General features: G+C 39.0%; 3 protein-coding genes across 3 annotated transcripts; all 3 read left to right on the plus strand.

The window, feature by feature from the left end:
- Nucleotides 1-1,525: 1,525 nt before the first annotated feature.
- On the plus strand, nucleotides 1,526-9,531 carry lcmt1 (leucine carboxyl methyltransferase 1). Its single transcript, XM_040134351.1, has 11 exons — nucleotides 1,526-1,956; nucleotides 2,165-2,256; nucleotides 2,712-2,833; nucleotides 3,237-3,313; nucleotides 4,374-4,435; nucleotides 4,560-4,662; nucleotides 5,968-6,088; nucleotides 6,458-6,559; nucleotides 7,830-7,921; nucleotides 8,462-8,559; nucleotides 8,803-9,531. The coding sequence occupies exons 1-11, from the start codon at nucleotides 1,871-1,873 to the stop codon at nucleotides 8,823-8,825; spliced, it is 978 nt and encodes a 325-aa protein (XP_039990285.1). The 5' UTR covers nucleotides 1,526-1,870; the 3' UTR covers nucleotides 8,826-9,531.
- An 828-nt stretch (nucleotides 9,532-10,359) lies between these two features.
- On the plus strand, nucleotides 10,360-13,968 carry aqp8a.1 (aquaporin 8a, tandem duplicate 1). The gene is made up of 5 exons (XM_040135568.1): nucleotides 10,360-10,631; nucleotides 10,978-11,104; nucleotides 11,477-11,685; nucleotides 13,281-13,415; nucleotides 13,926-13,968. Exons 1-5 carry the CDS (start codon nucleotides 10,360-10,362, stop codon nucleotides 13,966-13,968), a joined length of 786 nt encoding a protein of 261 aa, XP_039991502.1.
- Nucleotides 13,969-16,373: 2,405 nt separating this feature from the next.
- On the plus strand, nucleotides 16,374-18,446 carry LOC120794706 (aquaporin-8-like). The gene is made up of 5 exons (XM_040135959.1): nucleotides 16,374-16,738; nucleotides 16,969-17,095; nucleotides 17,262-17,476; nucleotides 18,166-18,300; nucleotides 18,401-18,446. Exons 1-5 carry the CDS (start codon nucleotides 16,479-16,481, stop codon nucleotides 18,444-18,446), a joined length of 783 nt encoding a protein of 260 aa, XP_039991893.1. The 5' UTR covers nucleotides 16,374-16,478.
- The last annotated feature ends 112 nt before the right edge of the window (nucleotides 18,447-18,558 follow it).

Genomic DNA, 18,558 nt, shown 5'->3' on the forward strand with positions numbered 1-18,558 from the left:
AATTGATTTTAAGATATGCTATTTGTTTCTGAGAAATGTTTTTTTATCCAAAATATGAACAAAAATTTGTACAGAAATAAAAAGAAATGAATAAAATCACGATTTGTGGTGATTCCATCAATAGTGCCTGAGGTAGTTGAGGAATACTTTGAAATAAGCAAAGGATTGTCCTTCTTTGGACACTCTTCAACATTTTGTGGACACTTGGATTTAGGAGAGATAAAAACACTGTGATTTCTATCCTAACTTTGGAGATAATGAATTTAAAATGCCTGAAATGAATGATGAATACAATGACAGTACCAAGAAAATCTTATATTTTTTGGGAATAAAGTATTAGCACAACACCATGTCTGGGAACTGAGCCCACATCCTTTCTGCTGTGAGTCAACAAGGCTACACAGTGGCCCTTAATGCCATGAAACTCAAGTAACTGACACCAGTACGATGACTCAGGCAGTCTGCTATCAAGAATCAAATACATTATGTCTCTGTAGGATCAAAGCTATAGATCTATATACTTTTCAGCCTGTTCACAACTTCACAGTTAACTTCGATCACTTGGAATATATCAATATGAGCTATAAGATATTGTTGGAGACCCTTTTGCTATAAGAAACCCCTTCCACATAGATCACAGATACATATCCTTCATGTGGCTATTTTGTGAATGTCCAAATTTTTGATTTGTTTGAAATCTTTGATGCAAAAGTCGCAGATGCACATTTTCCATCTTTGTGAGCTCTCATGTGCATGTGCAAATTTAGGTCACTGAGCTCTTTTCCACAGTCCTACTGCAGCTGTACAGCTTGTCATAGTCTTGCAATAAATTGGATGGAGCATATGTGGAAATTGTAGGGCTTCTTGCCTGTATGGGGCTCACAAAAATTTTCTGCCGCAGGCTTTTCTGCTGTATGGTTTCTCCCAAGTGTTGTTCTCAAATGGATTTGAAATAGAGATGCTGAAGTTTCTTTCACAAATAGGACAAGCCCTTCTCTTTGTAATGTGACTTTCTACATTCTGCATCAAGTTCTCAGAGGAATTCAGACACAAAGGAATTCTTGATTTTCTGATTGACTTGCGGTGTCCTCAGTAAGCTTGGCTTTGTGGTGGTAGGATTTCCCACACAGTTTGCAAGGACATGTGTCAGAGTGGGTTTGGATTCCATATTTCACGTGGGACTTGATGGATGTCTGCATCGTTTTAATGTTTTCCCCTTCCTTTTTTTAACTCCCCAGAATGAGACCACGTATGATTCCAGCAAGTCTCTGTGTAAGACATATATACATAATTGGCAGGTTTAATGACAATATTTTTCTAGTTTGGGTTAAAAATCTATCTGTGCAAGGTTAAAAGGTGCTATTTTCAATGTACCCAGAGATGATGATCAATGTCAAAAACAGTAACCTCAGTCATAATTGGAGGAGGTGGAGTAGGTTCAAAAATGTAGTTCTGTTATAGATTTATTTTATTAATGTGCGAAACAGGAACTATTACAGTGATGCTTTTAATCTGAAAAATACAAACCGGAAGAACTTAATGTTCGTTTCCGGTCAAATTGTCAATACATTCTTAGCTCCGAGAAACTTGTTTTTAGCCAGCAAAATGTTGTAACCTCTTCATGTATAGATTATTTTCATCCACCTCGTAGTTTGTTTCATGTACACAAGAATTTGAGCTACTCGACTATGCTCTCAGTTTTATTGTTTCTCTTCCCCGTTCTGTTAAATAAACCTATCCGTCAAATAAAAATTGAGCTAGCCAGTTAGCTTGCAGCAGCTAAAGCCGGACTAAAGCAGGTGGATGAGATTATGCAACGTTCACTCACAATTTTAATGTTGACAACATAACGTGAGGACAAGGATCATTAATGGCAGCTCGGCAACCCTTCACAGACACGGACACTGCCGACGAAGCAGTGAGGGCGACGTGTGACGATGCAACCACATGCAAAAGGTAACCTATGCAATTGTGAAAGTTAATAGTTTCACATTTCAAGGTATTTCAATTGGGATTGATTCAGATCCTGATAATTTATTTATGAGGCTTTTGCTTAGATTTATGGATGGATCTAACCATGCAGCATGCACCATCAGACATATTGATTAAAGGAGCATTAAGAATATGGGACACCGCCTCATCCAGTTTATAACCTGTTTTCCAGGTTTGCTACCAGTAAAGGCTACTGGAAGGACCCATATATCCAGTACTTTGCGAGATCTGTAGGAGAGAGGAAGGCCCCTGAAATCAACAGGGGCAAGTTCTACAGTCTCTTCTTTAAAGCTTTATGTCGTTTCTGCTTCATTCAGTAAGGTGGTAAAAGTCATTAAATTTAGCCAGACTATAAGTCATAAGATCACTGGTAAATATTATGAGCCTGGCCTGTAGCGAGTGCTCCATAAACAATATACTGTCCTGTTAAATGAATGTGTGCAGTGTATGCAATAGAGCAATTATGACTCACAAGGTTACTGTGTAATATATAACTAGCTATTAACACCTCACTCTGCAGTGTGGTTAGTGAGTGGAGTTGTCAGCATTAAATTCTCCCAATGACCCAGTTTGCTACATAGGCTTTTGTCCTCTATATTTGTGATCTTGTACATTTTTTAGTGTTGTAAATGCCACATTGCAGAAATGTTTTGTATGTGACATAGCTCAGGTGTGTGTTCTATCAGCTTATCTTACCCTCCACCTGTCCGATTTGACAGGTTACTATGCCCGTGTTCAAGGGGTGAACCATCTACTCGATGCGTTTATAAGGAAAGCAGAGTGTGACTGTCAAGTAATCAACCTGGGAGCTGGACTGGACACCACATTTTGGAGACTAAAGGTTTGCTGCACTGCATTTCCTTCGGTCTGAAGTGGAGTTTGATTCTGTTTGATTTGATTTGACTGCATCAAAATGCAACTCTTCTACCCTCCAAAACATTCACAAGGACCAGATCTTTTGTCTGTGTGTGTACGTGTGTGTATGCGTGTGCGTGTGCGTGCACACTTTATCACCTCTTACGGACCCTTTCCGGTATAAACACTGACCTTGTCGGGACCAGTAGTCCTCATGGGGACCAATGCCCCATCATTTCTGAGGTCCTGGTTAAGGTTAGGCATGAATTGGTTATGGTTAATTTTAGGGTTAGGGTTAGGGTTTGGGTTAGGCTGTCCACAACGAATCGAAGTCAATGCAATGTCCTTACAGGGATAGCTGTTCAAACTTGTGTGCGTGTGTGTTATAGGATGAAAACCTCATGCCACGGAAGTTCTTTGAAGTTGACTTTCCGACCATTGTGGCCAGGAAAATACACAATATAAAGTAAGACTAACTTTTTTTTAAATTTCTTAACCATGCACTGTACATGGACCATAACAGCCACAGGTTCCCCCTACAGTTTAGATCTAGTTAGATTTACTGTATTACATGTCTTTCTGCATTTGCATATTAAGAAGAAAAACTTAGGCTGTAGTTATCTTAATTCAACACCCCTTTCTGGCTTTGGTGTTGAAATGTTGGGTAGAGATCTGTAGGGGGAGACACAGGCCTTTGTTGAAGGAAACAACATTTCAGCATCTACAGCTGTTGTACGGGAGACTTCTAGGAACATTGGCAATGAATGTATGTTGTATGCTATGCATACATGTGTCCTTCATAAGAGCTTATATTATGTCTACTGTATATAAATTACAACTATGGGGTACTTTGGATAAGCGCTATATGAGCAGCAGTGTAGTTCACTCAGAAGTGTCTTGTATATTGCAGTAAGTACGACATTTATTATAGTTACTGTCAAGGAATCGATGCTAACAAATGCAATAAAATCTGAAAAGTAACTTTAATTTATTTGGGATTCTGTTAGCTCAGTGTAATAGTTTATAGCCTGTAACATATACTTAGTTGCCAGTTTATTAGGTACAGCTTTTTTGTAGGCTGTAGGTTGCAGTACTAATGAATTTTATTGCATTATATTGAGAGGAGTTTCTATCCTCACTAATTTAAATGTATTGGACAAAATATTAGAAACAAATATTAGAAACAAATATTACACAGTAGAATTAATCAAATGACCATAAAGTTGAATTTTCGCCTCTCTACAACAGTTACGAGACAAATTGAACATTATAACCTTTGGGAAGGAAGGATTAATTGAAGGACTTGTTGTAGTTGTATTAGACTGCTTTAGTTTTAGCTGTTTACCCAATAAACTAACCAATAAGTAAACATACATAAATCTAATGATTTTTGGTCCTTTTGCAACAGAGGCCTATAAATCTTTACTGGTTTTCATGTAAAATGCCTGACTGTGGTGAAGCTTTAGGTTTATTGATGATATACAGTTGAAATAATGAATTCTAATTATGTCATTTTCTTTTACTAGGACAAAACCACCCCTGTCCAAACCCATCATCGAAACCCACTCAACAGACTCTTTACTACTAGGTACAACAAAAGTTACAATCATACATTACAAACCGCATAGACATTACACATCTATGTGGTTTAGCTCCAAATAGTCTTCATTCTATGCTAGCAAATTTCTCTAAATGTGTGTATGTGTGTTCAGATTCTCACAGCCTGGACTCAGACCGTTACTGTATCATCGGCGCAGACCTAAGAGACGTCTCTAATTTGGATGAAAAACTGAAGAAGTTCCAGCTTAATCCAGAGTATGTGATAGACATTGTTGGGATTCATCTCAATATTATATTCTATATTAGTCATACAAAGCAAATGAGTTAGATTTTGAAGAAAGTGTAAGTTAACCTAAGGTCAGTATTATTTTTGCGACATAAAACTCTCTGGGCCTGCTCTCTATCAGCTTTCTTTTTATTTTCCCAACATGTTTTTAGAAATCCAAGAATTGAAGCTTATCTCTGTGTCTTCTCACTGTAAGTAACTGTAAGTGTGACTCTGTGGCTGTAATGCAGATGTAATGTCTGAAGTCTGGAGCCTGATTTGAAAGGATACCCCACCCAAAATGTTTGTTTTGAGAATCAAACACTAAACCCCCTGTAGGCTTGAAAGACCCCTATGTGCTCAGTTTTTTCAAAGTTTCTGTGGAGGTTTTGGTCATTTTATCTATTGTGAAATGGAATCCATTGTAACTTGCATAAATTAAGCGCTTTGTGAAGGAGCAAAAAAAAAACCCCAAACTTTTTATATTCACATTTTAAGCCTTCAGGAAGTATCGTTTTACCAGTTGCGACGGACACAGAGAGATTTGTATTTTCTAATAGGATGCTGTTTTGCACAAGTAGTCTTTTTGTATGACAGTAAGTTTTCTATGGTGAGGACAGCTCACGCTGTCAGACTCCTTCACCTCAGCTGGTAACTCCTTTTTTTTTTTTACCTTTATTTATTTCAGAAAGACTCTCTTTTGAGGAATCTGCCAAATGTGAATTTTTCTTTCTGCCTACCAACACTAAAGACTGGAGTATAAATGTAATATTCCTCTGTGAATGTAATAGATTTTGTAATGTGAGTAGTTTTAAGGTAATAGAGTATGAAAGATAACACTCCACACTTCTTATTGGTTTGAAGGCAGCTTGTCTGATGAGTTGCCATGCAAATCCCAAGTGTAACAGTTGTTTGTCATTGTACCTCCCCTGATCAACATCACCAAGGAGGTGATGTTTGCCTGTTTTTTAGTTAGGTGCTATATCTTAAAAACTTTACAGTTTTCAATGACACTTGGTCGAACGAAATGGCTTTGGTGCCGCTCCTGATCCATTTTTTGTAGCCAAGAACTTTAGAATTTTTACTGTTTTCTGTGGTGCTTACCTTTATGAAAAAAAAAATCCATTTAATTTGTTTACTTCCATGCATATCTGGATTGAAACAACAGAAATTATATATTTTTTAGATTAAAATAACAAACTTAGAGCATTGTTTTGTCTTGGTAGAAGTATGGTCTCTCTGAGTGTTTTCTAGTTACAGTATGTTGTGCTTATATGTGATATTCTCATCTCCAGATTACCTACGTTGCTCCTGTCAGAGTGTGTGCTTGTCTATATCACGCCCTCCCAGTCCTCCAACCTAGTTCACTGGGCAGCAGAGACCTTCCACACTGCCATGTTCATCAGTTACGAACAGGTAAGCAAAACAAATGACCACATCCTGGTCAGCAAAAGAGCACAGCCGTTGGCTTCTGTTATCCATGTCATAACTTAAGGAAGTATCTGGTAGTAGTAGGTGGTATTCAATTACAGTTTTTGCAACTGTTGCAAGTTGTAGGCTTTTAAAAACTTAAGTATTCCTCATCGTATATGCGATTAGTAGCTAACAGTGGCTTTAACGCACTTAAAATGAAATTAGACATTTGATCATCTGTAATTTGAACCAGCCGAGGTATTTGAATAGATAGAAGTAGTACATGTGTGTTCGAGCTGAGATGCAATAATTTAGCCTTTCTCAGGAACACCACATAAGACTTCATCCACTCAACTTTCTCTGTGTATCCAGGTGAACATGAGTGATCGATTTGGCCAGGTGATGATCGAAAACCTGCAGCGCCGCCAGTGCACACTGTCAGGAGTAGAGGCCTGCCAGTCCTTGGACTCTCAGGTAACCTCTACGACTCAATTCAGTGGCAAAAAAAAGTAAGCGAACCCTTTGGAATTACCTGCATTTATGAATAAATGTGTCTTCAAATATGGTCAAACCTTCATCCAAGTTACAAACAGATACTAAGATAAGAACAAGCACAATCTATTTTTACTAATAAAAAACTGACATTGTATTGTTCTTGTCCATATTGAATAAATTTTTCAGACATTCACAGTGTAGGCTGGAAAAGGTATGTGAACCCCTGAGCTAGGACATCAACAAAAGCTAATTGGAGTCAGGAGTTAGTAAAACTGGAGTCCACTCCAGACACGAGAATGGAGGTGTGGGTTAGAGCTATGTTGACTTGTGAAAAACACTCAACCATTTTGAGTTTGCTATTCACAAGAAACATCTGCTGATTAGAACCTTGAACCTCGCAAAAAAGAGATCTCAGAAGCTTGACACCTCATAAAAAAAGGTTGAACTGTTTAGGATTAGCCCTATATATGGTGTAAAAATAACTATCACCAACATAAAAACCAACGGGAATTACTGTAGAGGGAGCACCATGATTTGTGGCTTTGCTGCATCTGGGCCCTGGAAAGCTCACACTTGTCATGTGGAAAATGAACTCCCAAGTTTATCAAGATATCTTACAGGATAATATCAGGGTGGCTTTCTGCCAGCTGAAGCTCAGCAGGAGTTGGGTGATAAAGCAGGACAGTGACCCTGAACACTGAAGTAAATCTACTACTGAGTGACTTCAAACAAAGAAAATCCGCCTTTTGGAGTGGCCCAGTCAGAGCCCAGACCCTAACCCACCAGCGATGCTGTGGAATGAGCTCAAGAGAGCTGTTCACAGCAGACATCCGAAGAATATGGCTGATTTGAAACAGGTCTGTGAGGAAGAATGGTGCAAGGTTCCTCCTGAATGTTGTGCAGGTCTGATCCACAGCTACTGGAAGAGCTTGTTTAAGTTATTGGATGTTCTTTTTCCAGCAGCACTGTGAATTTTTAACAGGTGTGTTCAATAAAGACACAAAAGATTATAATTGTTTGTGTGTTATTAGTTTAAGTACATTGTGTTCGTCTATACTTCTGACTTAGATGAAGGTCAGATCACACGTAATTCCGAAGGATCCACCTGCTTTTTCTCACTACAGGATAATATTTTATATAAGGGTGACTTGAGGGTCTCTTGCTCATAGATCTGTGGCTTGTTGTCCCATTTAGTGATTTATTTTCCAGAAAATCCAGATACTATATTGTTAATGTGAGGTGTTTGCAGAAGGAGCGGTTTCTGAAGACTGGCTGGGAGCATGCTGATGCTCTGGATATGATGACGATCTACAGTATGCTTCCTCAGGGTGACGTGGCAAGGTAATGCAGACTTAACATCACCCAGTATCTGCCAAAGCTCTTTAGTAATCTAATTAAACCCAGCTGTACAAAAACTGCAATATTTGTCAGAGATACTGTACCTTTCATACAGTCTTGTCTTTCGTCTTATGCATTGTGACCAGTTTTCCCACCATGGTTGTCACATCCTCAATCCTCTACGCTCCTCTACCCTATATGATTTTTCAGAGGGGTGCCTTGTCACCATCTGTTGAGCAGTGTGAGCTTAGAGGGGCACTCCACCAATTTTAAATATGAAGATCAATTTGCTCATCAAAAAGAGTACTACTCAGCCTGTGAAAACAGTTGTACAGTGTCTTCTGTGGCTCTGTAGGAGCTTTCTAAAGCCTCAGAAAATAACCCCAATGATGCAATCAGGCTTATCTCGGCTTGGGCTAGAAAATTACAAAGAGGAACAAATACTTAATCAAAGACACCTAAATCTGAAGTCCAGTATGAAAGATCACATAAGATGAAATACTGAATAAGTGATGAAATACCACATTTCTTTACTCCTTGCAGAATTGAGCGACTGGAGTTCCTGGACGAGAAGGAGCTGTTGCAACAACTTCTTCAACACTACAGCATCTGCTGGGCCACCAAGGACAAACTCAACCTGGGTAAAGCACAAGTCTGTTTGTTTCATTTCAGGCATACTAATTATTTTCTACATAAGCTGCAGTGGTAAATCAAATCCACGCAATTCCCGGATCATTTCTGACCACTATGGCGCCACATTGCCTGTCAGTTTATTTACTTTGTGTTACTCATATGAGTTCAATTTTTCATATTTCCACCCATCTGTACAGTTTGAATGTCTGGTGGGGCCATTTACAAGAACGGGTCGTGTGCTGTTTCCTCAGGTCTGTCACAGTTGGCGTTTTGAGTGTCAAACTTCTCCGCTGTTTGGACACGCTTTACATGTGTGTTCGCCAAAATCAACAACAGGAGAAGATGTGTAAAAAGGGGACATTGGGAAAGAGGAAATCCATACTCTCAGTCATCTGGGAGCTATTCTGGTTTGAAAACTCCCGGCATCAGCAGAATGTGATTATGTGAGCATTGTTTGTAACCAAGTCCGCATTGAAGATAAGAGTTTGAGATAAGTTTGAGAACTGTGAAGGGGTTTGTCAATACACTGGGATTGAATTACCAAGAGTAAAATTGGTCCTGTTTGTTTTATTCATTAGCTTACAGGCACATTTTGTCTGTGATTAACAATCACTTAAAAAAAAATATTATTTGAAAATCTGCTCACCTTTGTTGGAAATTGAAGAATGTTCGAACCCTGAAGAATTTCAAATGTCATATATTTGTCCTTGTCTGGATTTTATGTGCCATTTTAGTTTTATTTATTGATCAGTTGTATTTCCAGATTCATTTACTTACAAACATACACGCATGCAATAACAAGTGTCAAACAGCAAGATATGTATTACATGCAGCTACCAGTTACGTTACATTTGCCTGTCAAATCTTTTCTATTCTTGCCCCTATTTTTCAAACAGCAAAAAAGACATGGCAGGTTAGTTTGTAATACATTATATTTGATGAATGCTGTTCAAGTGCAGTTGAATAAAAATTTCCTTTTGTGTAAGACCATGTTGCCTTGTTCATTTATGTACTTTATTATGCACTTTGTATCAAATATCAGTTAGTTATCAGCTAATATCAGTTGGGTTATCTGCAGTGGGAAGGACAAGCTGCGGAAAAATATCACCAGAATACGTTGTATTTGTGAATGTTTGTGTGTTTTAGTTACTATATATCTGAAAATAGACAATCTGCTATAAGGCCCCAGTCATAGAGAAAGCTAATTGAATTATAATGAGCGTTTTATTTAGGATATTATATTCAGCTGTTCTCAGAAAAAGGTTTGCTCATAATGATGAACCCACATTGAATTATCATCCGACTCTGCAGTTTTCCACAACTCTACCGAGCTTTACAACATTTTTCAAGTCACAGGTTTTCTGGCCCACAACTTCAACATAAAGAAAAAGTTTGAAAACTCTTCATATGCAATAATAATAGTTTTTTTTCTTATAGAAAACACAAATCTGTGGTATTGCCTTAAAAATAAACGTGTTTTTATTGTTCTTTGGACTGATAATAATGAACCAATCATCCTTGTCTTAATCTCTGTATGTGCTTGTTCTCTAACACTTCAGTAACACAGCACTAATAGTTTTATGAGCTTCCACTGATTGAGTGCCAACAGTCTTGGGAATATAAACAATTGCAGGAAGGTGGGGCATCAGAGAAAAAAAAAGTGGATGTGCGTACGTCCTTTTTGCATCATCCCAAAAATTGCTCATATACATAACTAAGTTCATCAGGCTGCCTACAGCAGTTTGAGGTCCAGCAGTGGAACAGGTGACCCCGACACAAGAGCGACAAGAGTTCGTTTGCAAGTCAGTATGTCAGGGGCAGAAACCAAGACAGAGGTCTTCGCAGTCCTTGATATGGGAGAGCAGGCAACGGAGAAAGGCTCGAGAAACACGAACAAGAGGAGATGCATATACGAGCAGCATGTGCAGCCCTGTCTGGCCGAGCTGTTTGGGACCGGTCTGTTTGTGTTTGTGGGGTGTGCATCTGTTATAGGGAATGTGGGAGCAGGTGGTGTCCTCCAGCCGGCTGTGGCACATGGACTGGCGCTGGGTGTTCTCATCGTGGTGTTTGGGAACATTAGGTGAAGACTGATGACATTCAATTTTGTTGTGTCCTTTAAATGCCAGGTATTCTAAGTTTTTCGAGATGACCGATGTCTTGTTTTCAAAATTTTAGAAAGGTCTCTGTGATGTTCTGGTCGTTTGCTCTTCATTTCCTCCCAAACTCGTGTAGAGCAGAAGACAACATAAATTTGATGGACTTTTCCTATGTTTTTGTGTCACTCATTGACCTGTTCAATTTGATATAACAAAGCTAATACAAATACAAAGAATAATTTGCAAGTTCTGTTTATCCCATGTCAGGTGGATAGGTGCTGTTATTATCAGCTTCGAGACACAGAATAAAGTTCACCATGTTTTATGTAGTGGGGGCCACTTTAACCCTGTGGTGTCTCTGAGCGTCTACCTGTGTGGAGGGATGAAGCTGCTTCTGCTGGTGCCTTATATCCTGGCTCAGATGTTTGGAGGGATGGTTGGTGCTGCTTTGGCCAAGGTAAGATCATCTATGGAAGGCCATTTCTGCTAGGGAAAAGAAAAAAAAAGTTTAAAGTACACATGGTGAGTTAGAATTTTAACCCATATAATCAGAATGTTGTTTTGTGAGATAAAAAGCTAAAATATTACATAATAAATCAAGATGTTAATCTAATATCTCATATTTGCGACAATAAAAGTCGACTGAACAACACTAAACAACCGGCATCTTTACCAACCTTTAGTCCTGGTAACCCTTGGTCTCGATTTTCCTGGCTTTGTTCGGTAGAAAACATAAATAAATAAAACAGTTAAAATAACTGAAAACTATTCACTCCCGTCAAGTTCATGGTGCACTGGATGATTTATACTCAATTTACCCTGCTTTCAGGCAATGTGCCCCACTAACCAGTATGAAGCTGTCCTCGGAGGAGCCCTTCACCCCAGCATCAGCGATCTGGGTAAAACCACACTGGCAGAGGCGATGATGACCCTGTTCCTCACCACAGTGGTGTGCATGGGGGCTGTCAACAACCAAACCCGTTCTCCGTGGGCTCCTTTCTGCATCGGCCTCACCGTGACAGCCAACATATTTGCTGGGTAAGAGCCCCAGCAGGAATCAGGGGCGTAGCTAGAAATGATGGGTGCTGAGGTCCAGAGGCTCTTTCCCAGCGTCACCATTATTGCATTTATGTCAATCAGTCTTCCAGGTCACAACCTGGATGACAGTCAGGATTTTATAAATACTAAGGTTATGAGAGCAAAAAAGAAAGTCTGAAAATAACTTTCATAAAGATTTTTCATATTTGATTAATTTAGTTAGATGTTCAATTATATTTTCTGCAAGTTCTTAGCAGAAAATTTCACACAATTTCTCACAATTTCTCACAATAGTCTTTATATTTCCTATGATTTAAACAAAATCAAAAGGCAAAAAAATGAAACCAAGATAAATCATTTCAGAACTTTTTCCAGCTTTAACGTCACGTTAAAGCTGGAAAAAGTTCTGAAAAAGTTCTATATCCTATAAAATTCAAGTGAAAAACGAACTGAAACATTCAGGATGCAAAAATGTTCCACATCCATCAAACTGCGATGGCATTTCCTGTGCACAGCCCTTTTTAGGTCAACCCACAGTTCTTCAATTGGATTCAGGTCTGGGCTCCGGCTGGGCCATTCCAAAACTTTAATCTTCTCTTGGTGAAACCATTCTGTTGTGGATTTGGATGAATGCTTTGGGTCCTGCGGAAAGGTGAAATTCCTCTTCATCTTCACCTTTCTAGCAGACGCCTGAAGGTTTTGCGCCAAAATTGACTGGTATTTGAAACTATTCGTAACTCCCTCCACCTTGTCTAAAGCCCCAGTTCTGGTTGACGAAAAGCAGCCCCAAAGTATGACACTTCAAACACCATGCCTCACCGTGGGTATGGTGTTCTTTTGGTGATGTGCTGTGTTGTTTTTGTGCCGAACATACCTTTTGGAATTATGGCCAGAAAATTCAACCTTTGTCTCATCAGACAATCACACATTTTCCCACGTGGTTTTGGGAGACGGGACGTATTTTTTTGTTATATTTATCTGGGCTTAGATGTTTGTTTGTTTTTTGTTTTTTTTCCGTCTTTCCAACATACTCCATAGCCAAGACATAAGAATAATACATGGGATTGTTGTCACATGTAGGAAGCAAGCAGTACTTTCCAGAAATTCCTGCAGGTCCTTTAATGTTGCTGTAGGTCTCTTGGCAGCCTCCCTGACCAGTGTTCCTCCTGTATTTTCATCAATTTTGGAGGGACGTCCTGTTCTTGGCAATGCCACTGTCTTGCCACATTTTCTCCATTTGTCGATGATTGTCTTCACCATGGTATATCTCCTGATTGATACCTGTTAACGATGAGCTCCCACTTAATTGTGTTTCCACTTGATCCAAAATTGTCCCCTTTGAGTGTAATATTATCATCATTTAATTACTGACTTCATGTCTAATTTAATCTATAACAAAGCATCATATTTAATATATTTTGAATTAAATTTTTCATCTTCAAAATAACTAGTAACTTTAGCTGTCAGATAAATGTAGAGGTGGAAAAACATGTGTCTAATTTGGGTGTCTCTGTTCCTGAGGAGCTAACTGCTACTTCCAAAATGAGAAGCATACTGTCGAGCTGCATCACTCTGATCACCAGCTGTTGTTTCAGAGGGATGGTGTCTGGAGCCTGCATGAACCCTGCCCGAGCCTTCGGTCCTGCGGTGGTTGCCTCCCACTGGAACCATCACTGGATTTACTGGGTTGGACCCACCTGTGGTGCGCTGCTCACTGTCAGCTTCATCAGGTACTGTATGTTTGGTTCAGAATACACCGATAGATTAAGATTCACATTCAGTATTCTTTGTCTTTTTTTCAGCTGTTACTGTTTAAAAGGCTCGCTAGATTGCAATGCAGTTAAGTTGGTTATAAGCAGAAAGAACTGTTGTTGAAACTTAAAGGTACCCTGTGCCGTTTTTGACCACTAGTATTGCTATGGAGCAATGTTTTTATGAGCAAGTCCCCATTTCGTTTTCATCATGGACACATGCTCCCATCCTGCCGCTGGTTTCCCGCCGGTCTACTGATTGACAGTGGGCAGCGGTAATTCTCTAACAAACGTAGACAGCTGTAAAGCAAACATGGATGTAAACAATGCAGGATCTGATCTTTTTAATTTATTTATTTTTTATTAAACCTCTTGGTTCTCTGGACCTCTGGCCTATTTGCTGATCCATCATGTTCTAAATAGGATATTGAATCCTGTACCTCGCTGTCATTGACTGACCAGTAATTGAAGCATCACTCTTTTTTGCAGGTTGTTATTTGGTGACCAGAAGACTCGAGTTGTGCTGAAGTGAATGTCCAAGAGAGACAGGGGACATCCTGAGCGACTTGATGACAGCTTCCTCATTTGGATGTCCACACATTTCTCCAACCATTAGACTGTAATATTTTAATTTGTCAGCAAAATTTTTTTGCGGATTACATTTGTACTTGGATCAGCTCTAATTGTTGGTTCTTTCTCAATGACTTGTTTGTATGTCAAAATTCAATAAAGTGTGTAAAGATATGATAGGGGTCTATTAGCTCCTCCTACCTTGGACTTTACATAATTGATGACAGGTGGAAAAGTCCAGACACATGAGATGATAAATTCCATATATACAATTTCATAAAAAATGATCACACTTTTGTGTTATCTATTTACTCTCTCTTTGTCTTCATTATTTGGGTCAAAGTCCTGATTGGAAAACTCTGCTTTGATAGCTTTATTACTTGGAAGATGGTACAAGGACAGGGCACCGCACTACACAATAAAGCCAGATTAGAATCATAAACCCTGCCTGTGCCCTTCGATCAACTGAAACATTGGAGATGTTGCAGCGAAAGTGCCTTCTTAACTCAGACGTATTTCAAAACTATACATAAAGTATGCATCCTGAAAAATGGATGAAGATGGTTGTAATGATGATGAAGATGAATCATGAGCACTTTACAACCATGCCAATCTATCCATCTACTTAGTGTCCAAGTGCAAGACTGTAACAACCACACCCAGAAACTGCATTTTACAATTTTTTTTTTTTTTTTTTTTTTTTTTGCTGCATTAAAGATGTGTGATAAAGAGCAAGCAGTGATGGACTAAGGCTTATTTAAGTAAACATTCGGAAGCAGTATCAGCAAAAAGTATCAAAAGCAGGAGAAAATATTGTGCAGAAAAATGGCTCTTTAGATGGTGTTGTATGATATATACTTTATATAATATTTTATAGGATTATTGTTACTGGCTTTTGCTGTTGTAGTTGGTTGAGTTGGAGATCATTTATATTATGCTGGGGAGTTTAATCAACAACATACCCCCAATCTCATAAAGACATTTCTGTCTAGAATGACTAGGCTTAAGTAAGTAAAAGAAAATCAGTCAGTGCAAAAGATATTTAAAGATATTTCAAACTGTTTTTAACTTTGATAAACAATGCTCTAGAAAGGAGCGTCTGCAGCTTGAAACAAGAATGTGTGAGGCAGGTTGAAAATGAGACTTTATTTTGATAGTTCAAACAACGGCATTTGCATGGAAAATTTGAAAACTTCGAACTAGTTTACTCAGTTTTTTCCTTTAATTTGTCACCAGTCTTGAAATACTCATTAAAAGTCCTGCATTCAAAAGGTGTTTCAGGTAGACGCACTGAGGTTTTATCATCAAAATGTACTTAAAGAGTCAAAAGTAAAATTCATTCTGCAGAAAAACATTTAACTACATACAGTTAGGTAGTTTTGTGCAGTGGTTACCAACGCAATGGTCAGGCCCCCATTCAAAGGCTCAAGAGATAAATCTGTGGGGTTGTGAGATGATTAATGGGGCAGGAAAGATGTGTGCAACAAAAATTTGTATTCATTTGTTTGGACTTTTGGCTAATCTTTGCTCTTTTTTGTGAATTATTACATAATTTTACCTCTCTGGGTGCCTTGCCTTGTGAAACATTTAGAGGAGAAATCCCTCTTTCACATTTCACAGACATCTAAAACGTGACTACGTGACCTTTTTTTAAAGGGTCACAAGCCAAAAAAAGCTGGGGACCACTGGTTTAATCACAAACAGTGTGAAGTTTTTAATGTAATATCTTAATCTACAAAGTAAGTAGAAACTATAATCGTTAAATAAATGTGGAGTAAAAAAAAAAAACACACACAACACTATCCCCTCCGAATAGTAGTAGAGGATATGTACAGAGTACCATAAAATGGAAATCTGCCAATAAAGTAACAGTATCTCAAAATCATATTTCAGTATACTACTGGAAAATGTACTTAGTTACTTAACAAATCTGATCAAATCTAATGTACCTTTGTGTAGCATGTGCGAAACACACTTAGGTGTGTAGGGTGCAGAGTGCTCAAAGACGCCAACTGATAATAATGTAAAGTCTGTGGTCAAGGTCTATCTTATCTATACAGGTTACTGTTGGTTACTCCAGGCATGCCTGTGCATCCAAATAGTAAAACAACAAATAAAACAATGAGAATGATATAGGATCACTTCGAGGACTCCTTCGAGGACTACCTTAGGTGTCAAAGAACTTCAGGTTGGAAAGTGTTTGGGCTGGGACTCCACTGATAGAATGAGCCTTTGAAATATTCTCCACCTTTGATTTTTTATGACCCGTGATGCAATTCCAGTTCAGCGTGTCAGCTGCCGGGGGTGATTATAAATAACCACAACACCTTGCAGTGTCCTTGACTTGGGTCAGGTGTAAGTGCCGGAGGTACAAAGGCAGGCTAGCGCCAACATCTCTGAGCTAGATTATCTGTGAGCAGTACCCTGGAACAGAAGTAGAGTCCAAAAGAGTCCAACGAGAGAAGCGCGAAAATGGGAGTTGAGAAAATGGAAATGGAAGACGGAGACTCCACTCTTATGGAGCAGGGCAAGAAGCCGCCTTTGTCCAAACCTCCCAACAAATATGAGACACTGTTCCAGCCCTGCCTGGCCGAGATTGTGGGGACCATGTTCTTTGTTTTCATTGGCTGTGTGTCTGTTATTGAGAACGTGCCAGCGGCTGGACGGCTGCAGCCGGCTCTGGTGCATGGACTGGCTGTGGCAGTGATGGTGGCAGTCATGGATAACATCAGGTAAAGGCCCTAGTTTAATGTGGAGAATAAAAGAGAATCACAATGATTTTGCATCTACAGTCTGTGCTGTGTGTTATCTCTGCCACATAATAATTAAGCTCAGCCATTTGACAGACTCATACATTTTGAGTGGAAAGGGTCTCTTGCAGTTTTCTTGGTCTCATCTTCTTAAAACCAGCTTCCAATTTGCTCTTAACTGTTTTCTTTGTCGCTCCTTTCCCTCCTTCCAGTGGCTCCCATTTCAACCCTCCCTTCACTATTGCCATCTACCTGTGTGGAGGCATTAAGCTGATGATGGTGGGACTCTATCTTGTTAGCCAGCTGATTGGGGGAGTGCTTGGAGCTGGAATGGCCAAGGTCTTTTAAAAATCAACCAAATCATAAAAAGTGAAACTGCACAATGTTCTGATAGGATGGATATTTGGGCTCTATTGTACACACTTTATCAAATAAAATGTAATTAAAAGGTAATCGTAAATTCCTTAAGAAGGCCAAAATGTTGATTATCACCCATGTCTTATAGTTGATGACCCCTGCAGAACGCTACAACAATGCCACAGGAGCAGCGTTTGATATCCTCAAGTCGGAGGGCCAGCTGCCCGGGGCCATCTTTGGGGAGGTGGCCATGACCTGCCTAGTCACCATGGTGGTGCTGCTGGTGGCAGTCAACAGCAAGACAAAAACCCCGCTGGCTCCTTTCCTGGTGGGCTGCACCGTCATCATTAACATCCTGGCAGGGTGAGATAAAAGGGCGATGACCACGGAGCAGTATGTGCTGACAGAGCATTGAGCCTGCACTCTTAGACATTTACACCAAATTTGATTTAAAAGTAACCAGCTCCTCCTAAAAAAGCCAGTTACTACTTCAAGCTCTTTTCGGCCAAGAGTCATACCAGATATTATCAGCCAGCTGGTAATGGCTGACATTTATTTCAAAGCTAAATTTTTCCACAATTTGAAAAACCAAAAACAAAAAAAAAAGTTTTTAAAAATTCTGAAAAAATATCAGAGATGATCTGAGAATACCTTGGGCTATTTACAACACAGAAATTTGAGATGTCTTTAACATTCAGCCTATAAGAGACAAACAGGAATGTATGATAATGATTGTTTTAACATTTGAAATTATTTCAAAATAAATTAACTTTATTTGATATTTTCATAAATTTTATAAATTGTTTTAGAAAAAATCACTTACCCACTAATTTAATGTACACTGACAAAAAACGGGCTAAATAGATATAAAATGCAAGTTAATGTATCAGAATCACCAGATTATTAAAAAATGTACTATGACCGTTTAACTTTCTATCCTTTTTGCTGCTACAGCTGTGTCACTAAGGTCATTTTTAGATGATAGAACAAAGAAAAATGTTCAGATCGTATTAATAATTAACATGCATGTTTTTTTTTTCTTGTTGGTGCAGGGGCGATGTGTCAGGAACGTGTCTGAACCCTGCCAGGGCTTTCGGCCCAGCTGTGATGACCAACTACTGGACCTACCACTGGGTCTACTGGGTCGGACCCATAGGAGGAGGTCTACTGGCCGCCGCCTTGGTCAGGTAAGAGAATTCAGGTATTATGGGACTGAATACATCAATAAATAAAATTGCATGAAGGATAACAGCGCGTATCGCAATGTCTCCCCCTCTTCCATTCCAGGCTCATTCTCGGTGATAATAAATTACGGGTTATTATGAAATCATAAAAGCTTCTATTGTGTGTTTATCGACAGTAAACCTGTAAACAGTTTATGTGTCACCAGATATCAGTTTTGAATCATGTCATAAAGTCGTGTGGTCAATTTGTAGTTTTTTTTT

The sequence above is a fragment of the Xiphias gladius genome, chromosome 9 (genome assembly GCF_016859285.1).
Source record: "Xiphias gladius isolate SHS-SW01 ecotype Sanya breed wild chromosome 9, ASM1685928v1, whole genome shotgun sequence".
Lineage (NCBI taxonomy): Eukaryota > Metazoa > Chordata > Actinopteri > Istiophoriformes > Xiphiidae > Xiphias > Xiphias gladius.

What these genes read in the sequence shown, in the direction of transcription:
- aqp8a.1 (XM_040135568.1), top strand. Translation starts at nt 10,360, where the DNA reads ATGTCAGGGGCAGAAACCAAGACAGAGGTCTTCGCAGTCCTTGATATG. An exon ending in GTGGTGTTTGGGAACATTAG is followed by an intron (nt 10,632 to 10,977) that starts GTGAAGACTGAT and finishes TGTTTTATGTAG; the next exon opens with TGGGGGCCACTTTAACCCTG. An exon ending in TTGGTGCTGCTTTGGCCAAG is followed by an intron (nt 11,105 to 11,476) that starts GTAAGATCATCT and finishes CCCTGCTTTCAG; the next exon opens with GCAATGTGCCCCACTAACCA.
- LOC120794706 (XM_040135959.1), top strand. Translation starts at nt 16,479, where the DNA reads ATGGGAGTTGAGAAAATGGAAATGGAAGACGGAGACTCCACTCTTATG. An exon ending in TTGGAGCTGGAATGGCCAAG is followed by an intron (nt 17,096 to 17,261) that starts GTCTTTTAAAAA and finishes CATGTCTTATAG; the next exon opens with TTGATGACCCCTGCAGAACG. An exon ending in ATCATTAACATCCTGGCAGG is followed by an intron (nt 17,477 to 18,165) that starts GTGAGATAAAAG and finishes TTGTTGGTGCAG; the next exon opens with GGGCGATGTGTCAGGAACGT.
- lcmt1 (XM_040134351.1), top strand. Translation starts at nt 1,871, where the DNA reads ATGGCAGCTCGGCAACCCTTCACAGACACGGACACTGCCGACGAAGCA. An exon ending in GATGCAACCACATGCAAAAG is followed by an intron (nt 1,957 to 2,164) that starts GTAACCTATGCA and finishes CCTGTTTTCCAG; the next exon opens with GTTTGCTACCAGTAAAGGCT. An exon ending in CCACATTTTGGAGACTAAAG is followed by an intron (nt 2,834 to 3,236) that starts GTTTGCTGCACT and finishes TGTGTGTTATAG; the next exon opens with GATGAAAACCTCATGCCACG.